The following is a 15,835-nucleotide window of genomic DNA, read 5'->3' on the forward strand; positions in this document are numbered from 1 at the left end:
ACTTTGTGTCTAGGGCACTGTCGAAAGCACCTGCGGCTGTTGCGCAAGGTGTTAAAAACTGGATTGGTCAATTTAATCGGCTATGGTCAAAAACCCACAGTAAGGATCGGTTCTTTAAGAAGAATGCAGAGTGGCTTGAAAGCATATTCAAGGTAAGAATCCCTGGGAGTGCTTAATTTTAGAAAGCAGCATAAATTAACGAAGATTGTTCCTTGACCTCCTTATCAACTTTGCCCAAGAAATCATCCGTCTAAATAGTCAGGGTCTTGAGATACAGCAGCACAAATATATTCACTTTCATTGCTCACTAGCGCCACCTAGTGGAGGAATTCTGGATTGTTCTGTCTATCATTCAATAGTCCTTGACCCCCTGATCAAGTTTGCCGAAGAAATCATCCGTCTATATAATCGGTATCTTGAGATACAGCATTCAAATCATGCATTTTAGGGCAAAACTGTGAAAAACCCCAACTTACCCTATCGTGCCTAAGATGAAACCCACTCCAATCGATTTCTGAGTCTTTTTTCTATAAGAATGACTATTTTTTAGTCTCTTGTTCCAGCGAGCACCGAAGTTATTGAATTTTAACACATTGTTTCGGTTTTGTCCCCAGTGTGCAATGCCATCGATGGTGTACTTCTCATTACACCTATTATTGAGATAGTTGCTAACCTTTGGAATTTTTCTAACTTTCTCTGAGTTAGTCTCTCTTTTGTTTTTGGCCACCAGACCAATGCACCATAAGTAACCCTGGGTTTCACAATTGCCGAATAAATCCAATGGATCATTTGCGGCTTCAATTCCCACTGTTTACCGAATATTCCTTTGCTTATCCATAGAGCACTAGTAGCTTTGTTTATTGCCTGATCTACCTAGATGCATGTTTCAATTAAGTTTACTAACAAGGATTACTCCAAGAAGCATTAGAAAGTTCTAAAAGTGTGGCACAATAAAATAGTTTGAGAAGGATTTATGTTCAATCCTTCCCTATCACACCATGATGAGACAAAATTTAAGGCAATTTGCATTCTGTTAGCGACAATACAATCATATTTGACACGTACAATTAGGACTATATCATCTGCGAAGCCAACTATTTCGAAGCCTTGGGCTATTACATTTTTGAGAAGATCATCAACTATTAAAGACCACAATAGAGGTCATAATATGCCTCCTTGCGGGCATCCTTTGGTTGCTCTTACACTGATGAGTGAGCTTGCAAGGTTTGCCGATATTTCTCTTTTTGATAACATCACATTGATCCAATTTACAATGCTTTGATCATTGTCCTTGTCAGTCATTGAATCGTGAGATGTGAGTTGTCAACTTGTTTGCTTAGGATCAAACAGTGATGTTATTATTTTGCTTTAAATCTTGATTTTAAAATCTAGATGAAAGTCCATGGGTTTGAAAAAAATATCATTGCACGGGAACGAATTCAATTTCCGAAATGAGAAAAATGACTCATAATTTTATGAACATAGCGTATTTTCATGTTATGAAAATACACCATGAATAATATTCATGCCATCATAAGCTATGTTTGCGTAACGCACCCAAGATTCTCGAAATCATGAATCATCCGAGTTAAAATCATGAACTAAATTCATTTAAACTAAATCACTAGTTTTTAAACCAAAACATAGTTGGGAATGTGGCCACTTTTGGCATGATGGCGCCAGTGAAGCATTCCACTACTGTGTTAGCTGACTTATAACGAATAATATTATATATATTATATATTATACGTTATATACGAGTACCCCGAATACAACGTATGACTCGTCTAATTTTGCATAGCATTTGCAATGTAAAATTAGACGAACTATATGTTGCATTCGGGGTACTCATATACAACGTATATTCGTTATAAGTCAGGTAACAGTAGCCATAACAATTCGAACTGTCATCTGTTTTGTTTTTATTTACATCGCGCGACTAAAGGATGGGACGCAAATGTGAATTTGGTTTGTGCCCTAATACAGTTGGAAATACATCTGAGAAAACATTCCACAGCTTCCCAACACAGCAAGATAAGTAAGCAGTTTTGATTTAAACAATCGTTACGCAGAATTTCTAAGAAAATTACGTTTTAATAGTTGCGCATTGTGGGTACAGTTCTGTTGCTCTGAAGGACTACCACAAATATTTTTGACCGTAGGTGCTGCTGCTGTTCGACAACGCCGGATTTGTTCGACTCATTTTGTGCCAGAAGCTTGTGTTAATCATTGATAAAAGCCATTCTCAAGATGAACGATATACGTACAAATTCAAACCACTTGATGTTGATACAGTTGACGTCAATTCATACACGAATAAAGAGTTGAGTGGATTGATGTACATTCTAGGTGCATCATCAGCAAAACTGAAGCATCAGCGGTGTAGGGAACAACCTCTATGGAACAACTGTTGTTGAAGAGAAATGATCCTGTACTGAACTCTAACATGATATTCAAGTTCTGCCTATTGAAAAATGCTGAATGCTATCCAGGAACCACGCTGTATGAAATTGGTATGCTTGCATTCAATGCATTTAGACAGCGATTTTCCACATATTGGTACCAAAACAGGAAATACGTCAAAACAAGGCTACACGGTCAGAAAAAAGTACCCAAAAGTAAGTTATTTTCACTCATCTCGGCACTATAGTGCAGGAACCCAAAAGTAGGTAAAGCAGGTCAAAGTAGTTTTCATTTATTTACTTGATACTTGATGGGCTACGAATCGCCAGGTTGATTCAACGCCGAACGAAGTACTCTTCTCCATTGGACTCGGTCCTGAGCCAATCGCTTCCAGTCGCCATGAACGTTTAGCGACCTGATGTCCTCCTCAACTGCAAATAGCCAACGTGTCCGAGGTCTACCCCGGAGTCGACGACCTCTACCGGGTTCTCTGCTGAATATAAGAGTTATAATATTTGCTTGTCGTTCTTCCGGCATCCGCACTACATGCCCAGCCCACCGTAGTCTGCCGTGTTTTATAAGCTTCACTATATCCGTACCGTTATACACTTGGTACAACTCGTGATTCATGCGACGCCGCCAGATGCCATTCTCCTGTTTACCGCCGAGTATTGTTCGCAGCACCTTACGCTCGAAGACACCAAATGCTCTCCGGTCAGACTCTTTTAACGTCCACGATTCGTGGCCGTAGAGGGCTACCGGAAGTATCAGCGTCTTATCCAGAGCGAATTTCGTTTTCGTTTGCAGGCTACGGGACTTCAGCTGGCTACGTAATCCGTAAAAGGCCCTGTTTGCAGCTGCAATACGTCTCTTCACCTCGCGGGTAACATCATTATCGCATGTCACTAGTGTTCCAAGATACACAAATTCTTCCACTACCTCAAATTGTTCACCATCTAACAACACTACACTACCAACACCACTATTGCTCCCACGCTGTCTACCGGCTACCATGTACTTCGTTTTGGTAGAACTTATCGTGAGCCCAATCCTCGCCGTCTCCCTCTTAAAAGGCACAAACGCCTCTTCCACTGCTCTACGGTCAATTCCGATGATATCGATGTCGTCCGCAAAGGCAAGGAGCATGTACGATCGTGTGATGATGGTACCGTTCCTCTGCACACCAGCTCTCCTAATCGCTCCTTCAAGAGCAATGTTGAACAGTAAGTTTGAAAGTGCATCACCCATCTAAGGTCACGAACGAGGTCGAAATCTCATCTGCAACCCTTACACTTGATTTCGATCCATCTAGCGTTGCGCGAATCAGTCTAATTAGTTTCGCCGGAAAACCATGTTCTAGCATAATCTGCCAAAGCTCATTTCTCTTCACTGAATCGTATGCTGCTTTCATCAATAAACAGATGGTGAGTCTGCAAGTTGTACTCCCGGAATTTATCAAGGATTTGACGCAGGGTAAACATTTGATCCGTCGTTGATCGACCCTCACGAAAACCAGCCTGGTATTCACCGACGAAGGACTCCTCAAGCGGTCTCAATCTGTTAAACAGAACGCGTGACAGTATTTTGTACGCCGAATTCAGAAGAGTTATTCCTCGATAATTGGCGCACTCGAGTCTGTGCCCTTTTTTGAATAATGGGCAAATGAGGCCATCCAACCAGCTAGCAGGCAGTTCTTCGTCCTCCCATATCTTCGTTAGAATACGGTGGATTGCTTGATGCAGCTGCTCACTTCCGTATTTGAAAAGTTCGGCCGGGAGCTCGTCCTTCCCAGCAGCCTTATTGTTTTTCAGCTCACGTATTGCCTTTTTAACCTCGTCTAGCGTTGGAGGCTCCACAGCTTGATCGTCGTCTGCGATGTTTACTCTGTTCCTCGATACTCCCTCACTCTCTCCATTCAACAATGTCTCAAAATGTTCTTTCCACCTGGCAGCCACCATTGTTTTATCTGTCAGCAAATTCCCCTCAAGGTCATTGCACATGGCGGGAGATGGCGCTGTTTTACTCCGCACACCATTGACAGTCGCGTAGAACCTTCGCATATCGTTCTGTTCCATACTTTCTTGCGCCTCAGCAATCACGCGTTCTTCGTATTGCCTTTTCTTTCTGCGGTGGGTTCGTTTCTCAGCTGCCCTTGCTACCTTGTACCGCTCTCTGTTCAGCCGGGTACCAGACACTAACATCCGGCTTCTGGCAACGTTTTTCTCATCCGTCAACCTCTGGCACTCCTCCCTCATCAAACCAGCCATTACGTGGTCGTCTTTGAGCTGTACCTATCACTTCTTGTGCTGTTGTGTTCACCGCTCCGTGGATTGTGTTCCACAGATTGTTGAGGTCCTCGTTCACGTTGATTTCGCTAATCCGCTCATCAAGCTTCTGGCGGTACTCTGCAGCAACTCCTTCTACTGACAAGCGATGGATATTGAAACGCATCGATCTCCGGTTCGTTGAATTCGTAACGGTCGATAGACGCGCCCGAATTTTGCAGACAACAAGATAATGATCTGAGTCAATGTTAGGCCCCCTAAAAGTCCTTACATCAATGACATCTGAGAAGTGCCGGCCATCCACCAACATGTGATCGATCTGGGTGCAAGTTTCGCCATTTGGGTGTCTCCAGGTGTGCTTTCGGATATTCTTGCGTGCAAAGTAGGTGCTACTGATGGCCATACCTCTAGCAGCGGCGAAGTTTATCAGTTTCAGGCCGTTATCATTGGTTACTGTATGCAGGCTCTCTGTACCAATGATTGGACGAAAGAAATCTTCCCTCCCGACCTGCGCATTTGCATCTCCGATTACAATCTTCACGTCGTGTTTTGGGCACTCATCATAAGTTTTATCGAGACTGTCATAAAACGCGTCCTTCACGTCATCGGATTTATCGTTGGTTGGCGCATAGATGTTGATCAGGCTGTAGTTGAAGAATTTGCCCCGAATCCTTAATACACAGATGCGGTCGTTTACCGGTCTCCACCGCATAACACGCTTCATCTGCTTCCCGATCACTATGAACCCTACTCCATGTTCTGCCCTATCGCCACCGCTGTGATAGATATGATACTTGAAGGAAGTGTTGGCGATGGGATCCACCGCCCGGAATTCACGTTCTCCGGATCTAGGCCACCGTACTTCCTGAATAGCAGCTACGCTCACATTCACTTTTTGCAGTTCACGAGCCAAAAGGCCCGCTCGTCCAGGTTCATTTAAGGTTCTGACATTCCAAGTACCGAGTTTCCATTCATTGTCCTTATTTCGTTGCCGGGTCGGTTGCCGAAAATTCCGTTCGTTGTTTTCTCTTTCTTCGTTTTTCTGAGTAATGTTGGGGGTTTCAGTATGCTACCTTACCGGGGTCGCGATACCTACATCATGTTGGTGGGGCTGCCACCTTAGGTGTAGCTGACGTGATACAGCATTTCTTATTCAGCCGCTCGCTCCGAGACAGACGCTGTTTGAGCCGCACCTCCATGGTGAACAGACGCTCGAGGGTCGCACCTCATTTACTTGTGTGCAAATGGTATGGAATTTTCCACTAGCTTTCTACCCACCAGTGAGTTAGTTTTACCCAAAAGTAGGTAAATATCATTATACTCAACGTTGAGTTGCCACACTTTACTACTTTACTACGTTGGGTGGTTTTGCTCCTCCGTTTTTGACAACATTAGAAGGAGAAAAGGAGACAAACTAGTCAAAAGTAGGTAAAAGTGAACTTTACTTTTTTCTTACCGTGTATCTGAACATGTCGAGTATGATAAATTCAAAGCTAATGTTTGCCCGTTCCGCTTCAAAACAATTGTGAATAAACTTTTCAACACCCTCATCTCCGGCTATTTAAAGTAACTAAGAGTATCCCACAAAAACACTACTACCAACCAGTGGAAACTACCGATTTTTAATTGGCTCACTACTTGACTAGCCTATTGGTCCAGAATAAATCGATTAACGTACCCCATTCTAGTCAAAATTCTAGTACTACACAATGTTTGTTTTGATTCGCTTTGAAAGTTTGACAGATAAAATGAGGGGTTAGTGGATTTTCCTATGTTTCGAGGGGTGAATCGGTTAGCTTGGGACCGAAGAGAGTACCAGAGCTGAGCCAAAAAGTTGAGCACGTTTCTTCGGGACCTTCTAGTCTTAGAGTTACCTCTATGGTGCTAGCAACAATCAATACGAAACTAACGATTTTAAAGTGGCTCACCACTTTAGTAGCCTATTGGTCCCAAGCAAACGATTAACGTACCCTATTCTAGTTGAAATTCTATTACTACACTATGTTTGTTTTGATTCGCTATGAAAGTTTGACAGATAACATCAGGGGTGTGTGGATTCATGCAGAACATGCAGGGGTGAGTGAAATAGCATGGGACTGCTTGGGACCGTTGTTCTGGTACTGAGTGAGCCAAAAATAATAATGATTTTCTTCGGGACCCAGTGGTCTTAGAGTTACCTCTATGGTGCTAGTGTGCATTTAAATATGCTTGACGATATTTTTTTAAAGAATTTTCTGTTAAGAGTTTGTCTGTGCCTATATATCTTGACCACTAGACTATAAGTACTTGTACTCTTAGAGCAACCGTACCAATGAGTAAATAAGGGACATTTACCAACCTCTACCATAACGCTACTTGCGTACCGAGGGTTGCTATTTAGATGGGGGAAATAGCAATCCACACCTTGGGAAGTAGTGAGTTCATAAAAAATTTAGCAACCCGGTAGCAACGCATCAGACGGTTGCTATTTTGAATAAACGCCAAAAGTTTGTTTTGCTGGTGTGGAAAGCGGTAACTTAAATTATGACTCTGATAGCAACGACCGGTGTGGAGAGAAGTGATTAAGCCAAAATGGAAACGTTGTGCGTAAGTAAAATAGTGCCGCAAATGACAACGACTGGTACGGGTGCTCTAAGATGGAAGGTAAAAGGCGTATAAGAGATACCTATGTAGCGCGGTGAACACGGTGTTCCAGATGACGCTTGAAGTGGTCATGATTCCACTGCATTATGGAATCATGAATTTCCATAACGAAATCATGAATCATTGTTTGATTTCATGATTTCAGAAAACGATGTGCTTTCAGATGATATAAAAATACTGAATTTTTTTTTCAAAATTAACATTCCGCTTTCGATAAAATATGTAACGGCTAATTGTTAATGTTTGAAAAATCATTGCTCAGCAATTTATCTATAGGATTTTAAATCTATTGACACCAAATCCTTAAATTCTGTAGTATCAAATAACGCCAAAAGATTTGAAATTCGTCAATAAATGGCTTTGTTTTGATTTTTGAAACATTGCAAGATTGTCGTTACACATTTATTTAAAGAAATTGTTTGAATAGCTTGAATCTGAAAGTTCGACGGTGATAGCATTACCGTAGCTCCAAAGGCCCATTTAGAGAACGAATTCCGAAGCTATACATACGATAAGCCCTACTCCGACAATTCATCAATGTCACTATTTCACTGATAATGTACAAATACATTCAATCAAGCTGTAGGGCATCATTTAAGCAGTTCCAGGCAAAATAGAGGAAAAATGAATTTTTTAATCGACCTGCTCCGATGAGTGTAAAACTTTGCGTTTTTGTTTGTTATGGGCAATAATTCACAATTTTGCTAAAATTCGACTATTCTTGATCTTCTAAAATTTTCAAAATGGCCTCCTTGAAATTTAGGAATTTCTGATCGCAAAGACGCCTGTGACACTTCAAGAACTTTTGGTAATTTTTTTTTTGTCATTACGTTTTTGTTGTGTTCATTTTAACAGAAAATTATGTAAAGTGCATTAAACATTGTTTTCTGAGTATAAATTACAAGATTGTTATAACAAAAAGTTCAACAACTTGACCAGAAGTTCTTGTTTTAAGATTTTTGTAAACTTTTAACTGTCCATAATTTTAACATTCCAAAAATTTGCATTTTTCCTGAGCTTTTTTTTATTTCTTAATCTGTTCATCTGGACATTTTGAGATACTTAGGTCTTAACTTTTTTCCAAACTTGAAATTTTTAAAAACTATTTTTTTCCCAGAAAAAAATTATTTTTCTTATCAACTTTGTCTCAGACGTCATTTGGATCAGAAGTGCCGTTTCCGTGCAATAACTTTTCGACAAAATTCAAAGACGTCATTTAAGGAATACAAGATACAATGGCCGAATTTTAGCAAAAATGTGAATCATTTCGCATAACAAACTATTATGCAATGTCTCATTCAAACCGGAGAAGGTCGAGTTTTTCATTTGGCGTGGAACTGCTCATTTCTTGATTGACACGTATTTAATGTGATTTAAAATGGCCATTTACGGTACAAAGAATGTCAATAAAGAGCAGATAAAAACAACATCCTCTTACCTTCAGTGCATCGTAGGCTGCATTATCTACTACTAATGCCTTGTTGATGCATTGCAGATTATCCGACGCCAATGCAGTATACCATGGAATGAAGTCCAGTTCTTTGGATAGGTACTTGAACAGGTCAAAGCTTACAGTGACGTCCAGCTTTCCAGCCATCGCCAGTTTCAGCGAATCATCAATCAACTGTGCTCTAGAGACCGGTGGAATCGCTTCGTGGTCTGTCATCAGTTGAACGATTAATTTTTCCCAAAGTTCACGATCGTAGTTGACTCGATAGTATCCTGTTTGATGCGGATTTACCAGCAGGTATGCATCGTTTGGAATGTCCAATTCAATGGATACCTCTGAAGCACCATGCGGCATCCAGAACACAGTTTCCGTTTCGTCACGTACAGTTTGGTGACTTAGACGATAGCTGATCGGAATCCACCAAGTACGGGAATCGGGTGAACTATCGGAGAAATGCTCCTGTTTGAATACAAGTTCGTTGCTACCAGAGAGGCGTGTAACAGTGACCACTGGATAACCAGACTGGTACACCCATGGGCTCATAATTGCTCCCACTGTAGTGCTTAGTGGAATAACGGCATCCTCTTTTGCTGCAGACTGGAGGCTTTCGAACAAGTCATCAGGCTCCACAGCACTATCTTTGCTGAATACGAAAAGAAAGAATTACTTTCCACCCCTAATTTTGTACGAAATAGAACAACTTACTTGACAGCCAAATAGTGTCGTAGTCCTTTCTGGAACGTGCGTTCTCCGAGGGCGTAGCTTATCATGCGCAAAACGCTACCTCCTTTCTGATAGGAAATGGTGTCAAACAAAGACATCACATTGGTTTCCTTGTAGTAAGACAGCGGCCTAGATGATGGCATACTGTCCACGTAGAACGCAGACTGAACGGCTTCCACAGCGATCAGTTCCTTGTATCGTATGCTGGGCTCAATTTCCGCTCCGATATAGTACTCGTAGAGAGTGGCGAACCCCTCGTTCAGGAAGATGTCAGTCCACCATTTTGGTGTGACAAGATTTCCAAAAAACTGGTGCACCAATTCATGGGCGATGGTTGCTACTATGTACTCTTTGTCAAGATTTCTCGATGTCTCTTCGTTGAACAGCAGGTAGGATTCGTGATACTTTACCAGGCCCCAGTTTTCCATGGCACCGAACATAAATTCCGGTACCGCTACTTGATCCAATTTTGGAAGATGATAAGTTTGATTGAAATACCGTTCGATTGCGCGGATGGCGTCGACACCTTTTTGAAGTCCTAGTTCGAGTTCGTTGATCGCAGTCGGCCGAGCAAATATCTCCATCGTCAAATGCGAGGGATCCTTCATAACAACTCGCTTACTGGTAAAATCGGTAACCATGAATGCTACCAGGTACGTTGGCATACGAGGTGTCACTTGGAATTGGGTCAACTTCTTCTGGTTAGGTCTGAGATTACAAATGAGGTAGATCATTGTTTTTTTCAACCTAAATCCGACATACTTACTGAATGGTTATTCCAGCAATTGGCATATTGGAAGTAGCCTTGTAGCTAACTCCGCAGCTAATACTGATGGCAAAGGTGGCCCGAATCCACGGTTCATCGTAACACGGGAAAGCACTTCTGGCGAAGGTAGCCTCAAATTGGGTCACGGCAAGGTTCCTGGTCGTATCATCTTCAGCCCTGTACGATGTCCGGTAGAATCCAGTTAGGCTGTTGCGAAGTTGATTTGAAAACTCGATCAGCAGTCGATAGTTGGTGTTAGCCGGCAGCGTTGCTCTGGTGTTGATAACCAGAAATTCTTTTTCTTCGTCATGGAAGAACCCGTTCAATGCTATTCCCAGTTGATTGGTGGTAAATAGCTGCAAATTGTTGATAACGTTTCCAGTGCTGTGCAACACAATCTGGTTGGTGTCGACCAAGGTGGTTAGCTGAATCTGAACGCTTCCAGAATACTGGAAGTCATTCAAATGCACGTTGGTGTCCAGGTACAAGGTGTACTGCGTTGGAATTGATGTGTTTGGTAGCCTAAATGAGGTGAAGCTTTGCTCGTTGGCTGCAAGCTGCTCTGAAGCTGACTGCTTCAGCTCATCAAGCTGCGCACTGTATCTGTCGAACTTGAGACGCTGACCGCTGACGGTCACCGCGAAAAGACCTGCCAGGCAAATAACCAACCGTAATGCCATATTCAGTCTTTGACTAACTGCAATGAACTGCAGCATAATTTTGAAATTTTATATTTATATAATACGCTGAATCGGGAAAATACGCACACCTGGGGTACGTTGCCAAATTAACGTTATCTTATCTGTCAGGATACGATAACGGCAGGGTAATTAAGATTGTCATCAATGAGCCACATCCGTTAATTGAAAATATATCGAGTTTTAAAATATAACGTTGACTATTATTTACTTAACATGATTTGCTGTACTCTAGTGCAATAAGGTAACGGTAATGGCGCTGATTAGAAGCGTAATGGAAACTGCAATGGTAGTTGCGCCACCATCGTCATCCGGTGTCGTGGTAGTGATACCAGCTGTTGTGGTTTCTACCGATCCGGGGCTTGTAGTTGCAGCAGTAGTAGTGGTGGTAATCGGGTTTGAGGTCGTTTCCGGCTCAATCGTATCGACATATTGTTCGACAAAATTAACCGTAAGAAGTCCTTCGTAGCTCTGCTGCCAGTCAAAGTTGGCTTGAACAGTAGCACGAGCAGCTGCAGCAGTCGCTGAAGTGATGCGATCTCCCAGATAGGTTAACAAAGCATTCAGCTGTAATGAGGAAAAACTTTTAATAAACGTAGTTACATCAACAACGTTTGTCATCTTACCTTATCAAATTCTTCCTGTGTATTAGTACGTGAAGCGATGTTTGAGATAACACTATTAAGAGTGTTGATTCCCAGTCGGCTGATGAAATCGTTGATCATATTGGGATCCATCAGGAATTCAATCAATGCATCGACACCAGCACGTCCGCCCGAGTATACCGATTGAACTATTCGGCTACGTTCAGCGGACTTGTAGTTGATCTCAACACCAGCTCCGCTGCCTCCAATTGCGGTTTGTAGGAATGCCTTGAGGAAGTCCTTGTTCTGGGAACAACCCATCGCATCAATAATCATCGTGCGGAAAGCCCAATTCTGCGAGGGGTAGATACGACCGTACAGATACTGGAACTCGGTTGTACTAGCATTTCGCAGACCGTAGCAGTATACAACACTGGCAATATCGGGGTGAACTCTGAAGTCGTCCAAGCCTGGGTGCACTGCTTCAAGAGTAAGGGCGTACTTGGTTCGTTCAAGACAGTCTTCGTTTCCTACGATGCACGCCCAGGTAGAGATGGTCTGCTTCATATACTTATGGAGAAGTGTTTCTGTATCGGAAACTGAATCGATAGCCAGGGTTGCATACACTTTCTGGATAAGGTGGTGTACGAAGGTCTAAGGGCAAAAGGTAAACAAGATTTGAATTAATTGCTTAGAAAATATGAGCATGAGAGATAAGTTTACCGAAAAGTCGTCGTATGCTGGCGTTCCGCGTAGTTTATTATTGAAGTACGAGAGAACATTGCTGGCAGCCGTCCAGGGAGCATACTCCATTTCATCCTTCAAGTAGGTAAGCAATTTCATCAGAATCTCAATATCCAATCGTCCAGAACGAGCCAACCAGTAAGCATCGTCAATCAGCTGGGCACGATTAAGTCGATGAACGCTAGCGTAGTTGTCGATCAAAGCATTCGTGATGAGTTCCCAATTCCTATCGTCATAGTTGACACGGTAGAAGCCGACCTGCTGTTTGTTGAAAATGATCCATTGGTTTGCTGGAACATCGGTGCTGATACGGGCAGCTTTCGTGGTCAACCAGCTATAGGAGTTCAGTTCGTTAAAATCCGCAACAGACTGGTTGACATAGTTGTACGGTATCATCCAAATGTTCGTGTTAGGCACTTTGCGATCCGAGATAAAACGTTCTTGCGAGATGATCACCGCACCGGTTTCGTATGTTCGCCGTACGCTTAGTACCGGGTAACCCTTTTCCGTTGTCCAGGTATCCATAATATCCTTGACGGTAACTCCTGGTGGGAGAACATCCTTGCCATCAATTGCTGACTGTAGTCCAGCATAAAGATGTTCCACATTAGCATTCTTAAGTTGTCTTTCGAGAAGATATGCCTTAAGCCCAGCAGCCCAGTTCTCGTCACCGAGAATGTTGCGCATCATGTTTAGCACGCTGCCCGCTGTAAATTGAAGATGAAATATTATTTCGTGCTTTGAACCATCAACGAAATCTTACATTTAGGATAAGCAACGCGATCGAACAAGTTCGAAATCCGCGAAGGAGTATCAGCATTCCAAGTCATCGGTCTAGTGGATTCAAGTCCATCGGGAACCATGGCGGCCTGGATAACCTGTGGATTGAAGAGTTCCCAGTACTCCGCATCCGGGTACGCCAAGTGAGTAGCATAGTATTCGTACAATGTAGCGAATCCTTCGTTCAACCATATGTACTCCCACCATTCGGGAGTGACCAAATCGCCAAACCACTGATGCGCGTACTCGTGGGCAATGATTGTAGCAATACTGGTTTTTGTGCGATAAGTACTCAGTGCAGGGTTGAACAGTAGATACTGTTCCCTATAAAGATAAAGATTGTGAAACATTTATGATACATTGCTTTTTGATCGCCTGTCGTAAGCACTTATCGATAGTAATTAAATGATACAGTCCACTGGCTCGACAAGATTAAGATTAGGTTATATAATTTCCGTCGGTTCATTTCCAAAAACATGTATTGTATTACCTATACGTGACCAAACCCCAATTCTCCATGGCACCTGCAGCAAAATCTGGAATGGCAAACTGCTTCATCTCCGGCATGTATTCGTAGTATCCGATGCCAATATGAGTGTCAAGGGCACTCAGGATTTTTTGACCTGCTTCAATGGCAAAATCAACTTCATCAATGGCATTTGGACGCGCGTAAACGCTGTGATTTTTGGGTCCTAGGAATGCAAAGTCTGAAACCACAAACGCTAGTAGATACGTGGACATCATCGGGGTAGTATTGAACTTGGTCAACCGATAGTCCCCTTGGATTTCGAACGTATAGTCCATGTTGGACCGCGCGTTATAACCACGATAATGGGTGATCCACAAGGTGAAGGTGGCCTTGAGTCCAGGTTCATCGTAACACGGGAATGCCATGCGAGCACTGGTAGATTCGAACTGCGTAGTAGCCAAGTACTTGGTTGCACCATTTTTGTCTACGTAAGAGGAAACATAGAAGCCATCTTCGTTGTTCGACAATCTGCCGACGAATGTTACGGTGAGAATGTAATTTCCTTGGGTCAGCAGAGTTTCACTATGGAAGGATTGTTGTTCAACACGGGTATCATAAGCCCAGGTTGGATCGTTCATCGGCTCTGGGTTGGCTCCAGCGGAAGGAACTAAGGCAAGTTTAACACTTTGAATCTGAAGTCCACGATTGTGAACGACAATTGTGTTGGTTGGCTCGAGCACTGTTAGATGGATATCCACGGATCCTTGAAAATTTCTATCTCCAGTATGAATTTCCGTTTGCAGATGGATTTTATAGTGGGTTGGGACACTTGTGTTTGGCAGACGGTAAGATTCATCCACTTCCTGGAACGGCACAAATTCACTTTCTTCCGCCACATTCTCGGGAGCTATCAAAGGAGGATCAACGTCAGCCTGTTTGGTCATGGGTCGTTCTGCCGCCATGACGAAGGCGACTAGAACTAGCCCGCACAGCAATACCGATAACTTGTGGGCGATCATCCTAATCGGCCCAGTTCTACGCGAGTACTGATTTAAGCCATTGGTTTTGGAGTCTTTTTAACGAGGGACCTACGGATGCGATAAGTATCCTGACGCTCTAAATTTCAGATAAGATACGGATTGTGTTAACGAGAATGGTTATGGATTGACGGTACTTGAAGTATATATATATATATATATATGTGCTTCGTGCAATATCTATTCAAAAATCGTGTTTGATTACATGAGGTGTTAAGATCAATGAATTCGCAACGATTTTTGTTTTGTCGTGATAGTTTAGATTTCATTGTTGTTAGAATGATGATGCTTCAGTTTTATTGATATCGTAAATTGAACCCATTGAAACCAAATTCCTATCGTTGGAAGAGAAAGGTATTCATTAGGATGGGTCAAATCTGTATGATGGATCCCTACCCCCTGCTCTTTCCATCTATATTACGATCCCTAACAACTGTGCCAAATTTGAACGAACTTGATCTGGATTTGCGGAATGCTGTTGATGAAAAAAGTTAGAGGCAAATTAATGTAAATGAATGTATGAAATGAATGCAAATGATTTTCCATGCCTGCTTCTGAGCATTTGAGAGGAAAATCATCTGATTTCAAAACAACCGTCATCCGGTTGCAGCTATCACTCTAAAAGGCGATATTGATAGGCCTTCAGTTGGAGTGCGCAATGCTCTCTGCAGAATGATAGTCATCTTAAATTGAAATGCATTTGGTATTGGTTCAGCCCTTTAACGTAAATCATTCAAAACCAGGGGCCTGGCTGGCGGCCATGTTTTTGCTGCTTTCATCTGCTCTTGTCTTTCTGCTTACAACACGATGTTGCGTCCCTTTCCTTCATGTATACGTCAGGCGGGCCGTATTTAAATAAGGCCCGTGATCTTGACTACTGTCAAACTTATTGGATTGATATGGGGTTGCCAGTCTCCTGTTCAAAACGATGATGTAAATAATTCTAGCGAACATCATTTGCTGCTCTGAGCAGACAAACGAGGTGGAAGCATAGCCATCGCTATCAGAAGTGGTACGAACATTGGTAAATGGTGGAAACCGTAGATTGTCTATTTCGTGGTGGATGAAGATTCCTCTACCAACTAGCAATTTGTGTATCCATGATGAATGGCTGTTCATGGCTATTCAATATGGAAATGTAAACAATCGATTTAATAATCTAATTTAAAGTATTTGCAAGTCATCCTCTCCTTAAGGAGAGGAGGGGCTATCAGTCGAAATTCACCTGGGTGATAGAATCGCCAGCAATTCCC

General features: G+C 42.5%; 2 protein-coding genes across 2 annotated transcripts in view; both read right to left on the bottom strand.

Annotated features, from left to right (window-relative positions):
* Nucleotides 1–10,966, bottom strand: part of LOC135697505 (aminopeptidase N-like) — a 37,190-nt gene extending 26,224 nt beyond the window's left edge. Inside the window, exons 1-3 of the mRNA XM_065217261.1 lie at nucleotides 10,271–10,966; nucleotides 9,487–10,212; nucleotides 8,770–9,424 (exon numbers count right to left, since the gene is read on the bottom strand). Of these exons, the coding sequence (XP_065073333.1) occupies nucleotides 8,770–9,424; nucleotides 9,487–10,212; nucleotides 10,271–10,950 (2,061 nt within the window). The 5' untranslated portion in view covers nucleotides 10,951–10,966. The remainder of the gene's footprint in view (nucleotides 1–8,769; nucleotides 9,425–9,486; nucleotides 10,213–10,270) is intronic.
* A 182-nt stretch (nucleotides 10,967–11,148) lies between these two features.
* On the bottom strand, nucleotides 11,149–14,600 carry LOC135697422 (aminopeptidase N-like). The gene is made up of 5 exons (XM_065217082.1): nucleotides 13,567–14,600; nucleotides 13,060–13,400; nucleotides 12,276–13,003; nucleotides 11,595–12,206; nucleotides 11,149–11,535 (listed from the first exon to the last, which is right to left on the bottom strand). The coding sequence occupies exons 1-5, from the start codon at nucleotides 14,562–14,564 to the stop codon at nucleotides 11,200–11,202; spliced, it is 3,015 nt and encodes a 1,004-aa protein (XP_065073154.1). The 5' UTR covers nucleotides 14,565–14,600; the 3' UTR covers nucleotides 11,149–11,199.
* Between the last annotated feature and the right edge of the window lie 1,235 nt (nucleotides 14,601–15,835).

Source organism: Ochlerotatus camptorhynchus, unplaced genomic scaffold (assembly GCF_037179485.1).
Source record: "Ochlerotatus camptorhynchus isolate MF236.1 unplaced genomic scaffold, CSIRO-AGI_Acam_v1.1 ptg000070l, whole genome shotgun sequence".
NCBI lineage: Eukaryota > Metazoa > Arthropoda > Insecta > Diptera > Culicidae > Ochlerotatus > Ochlerotatus camptorhynchus.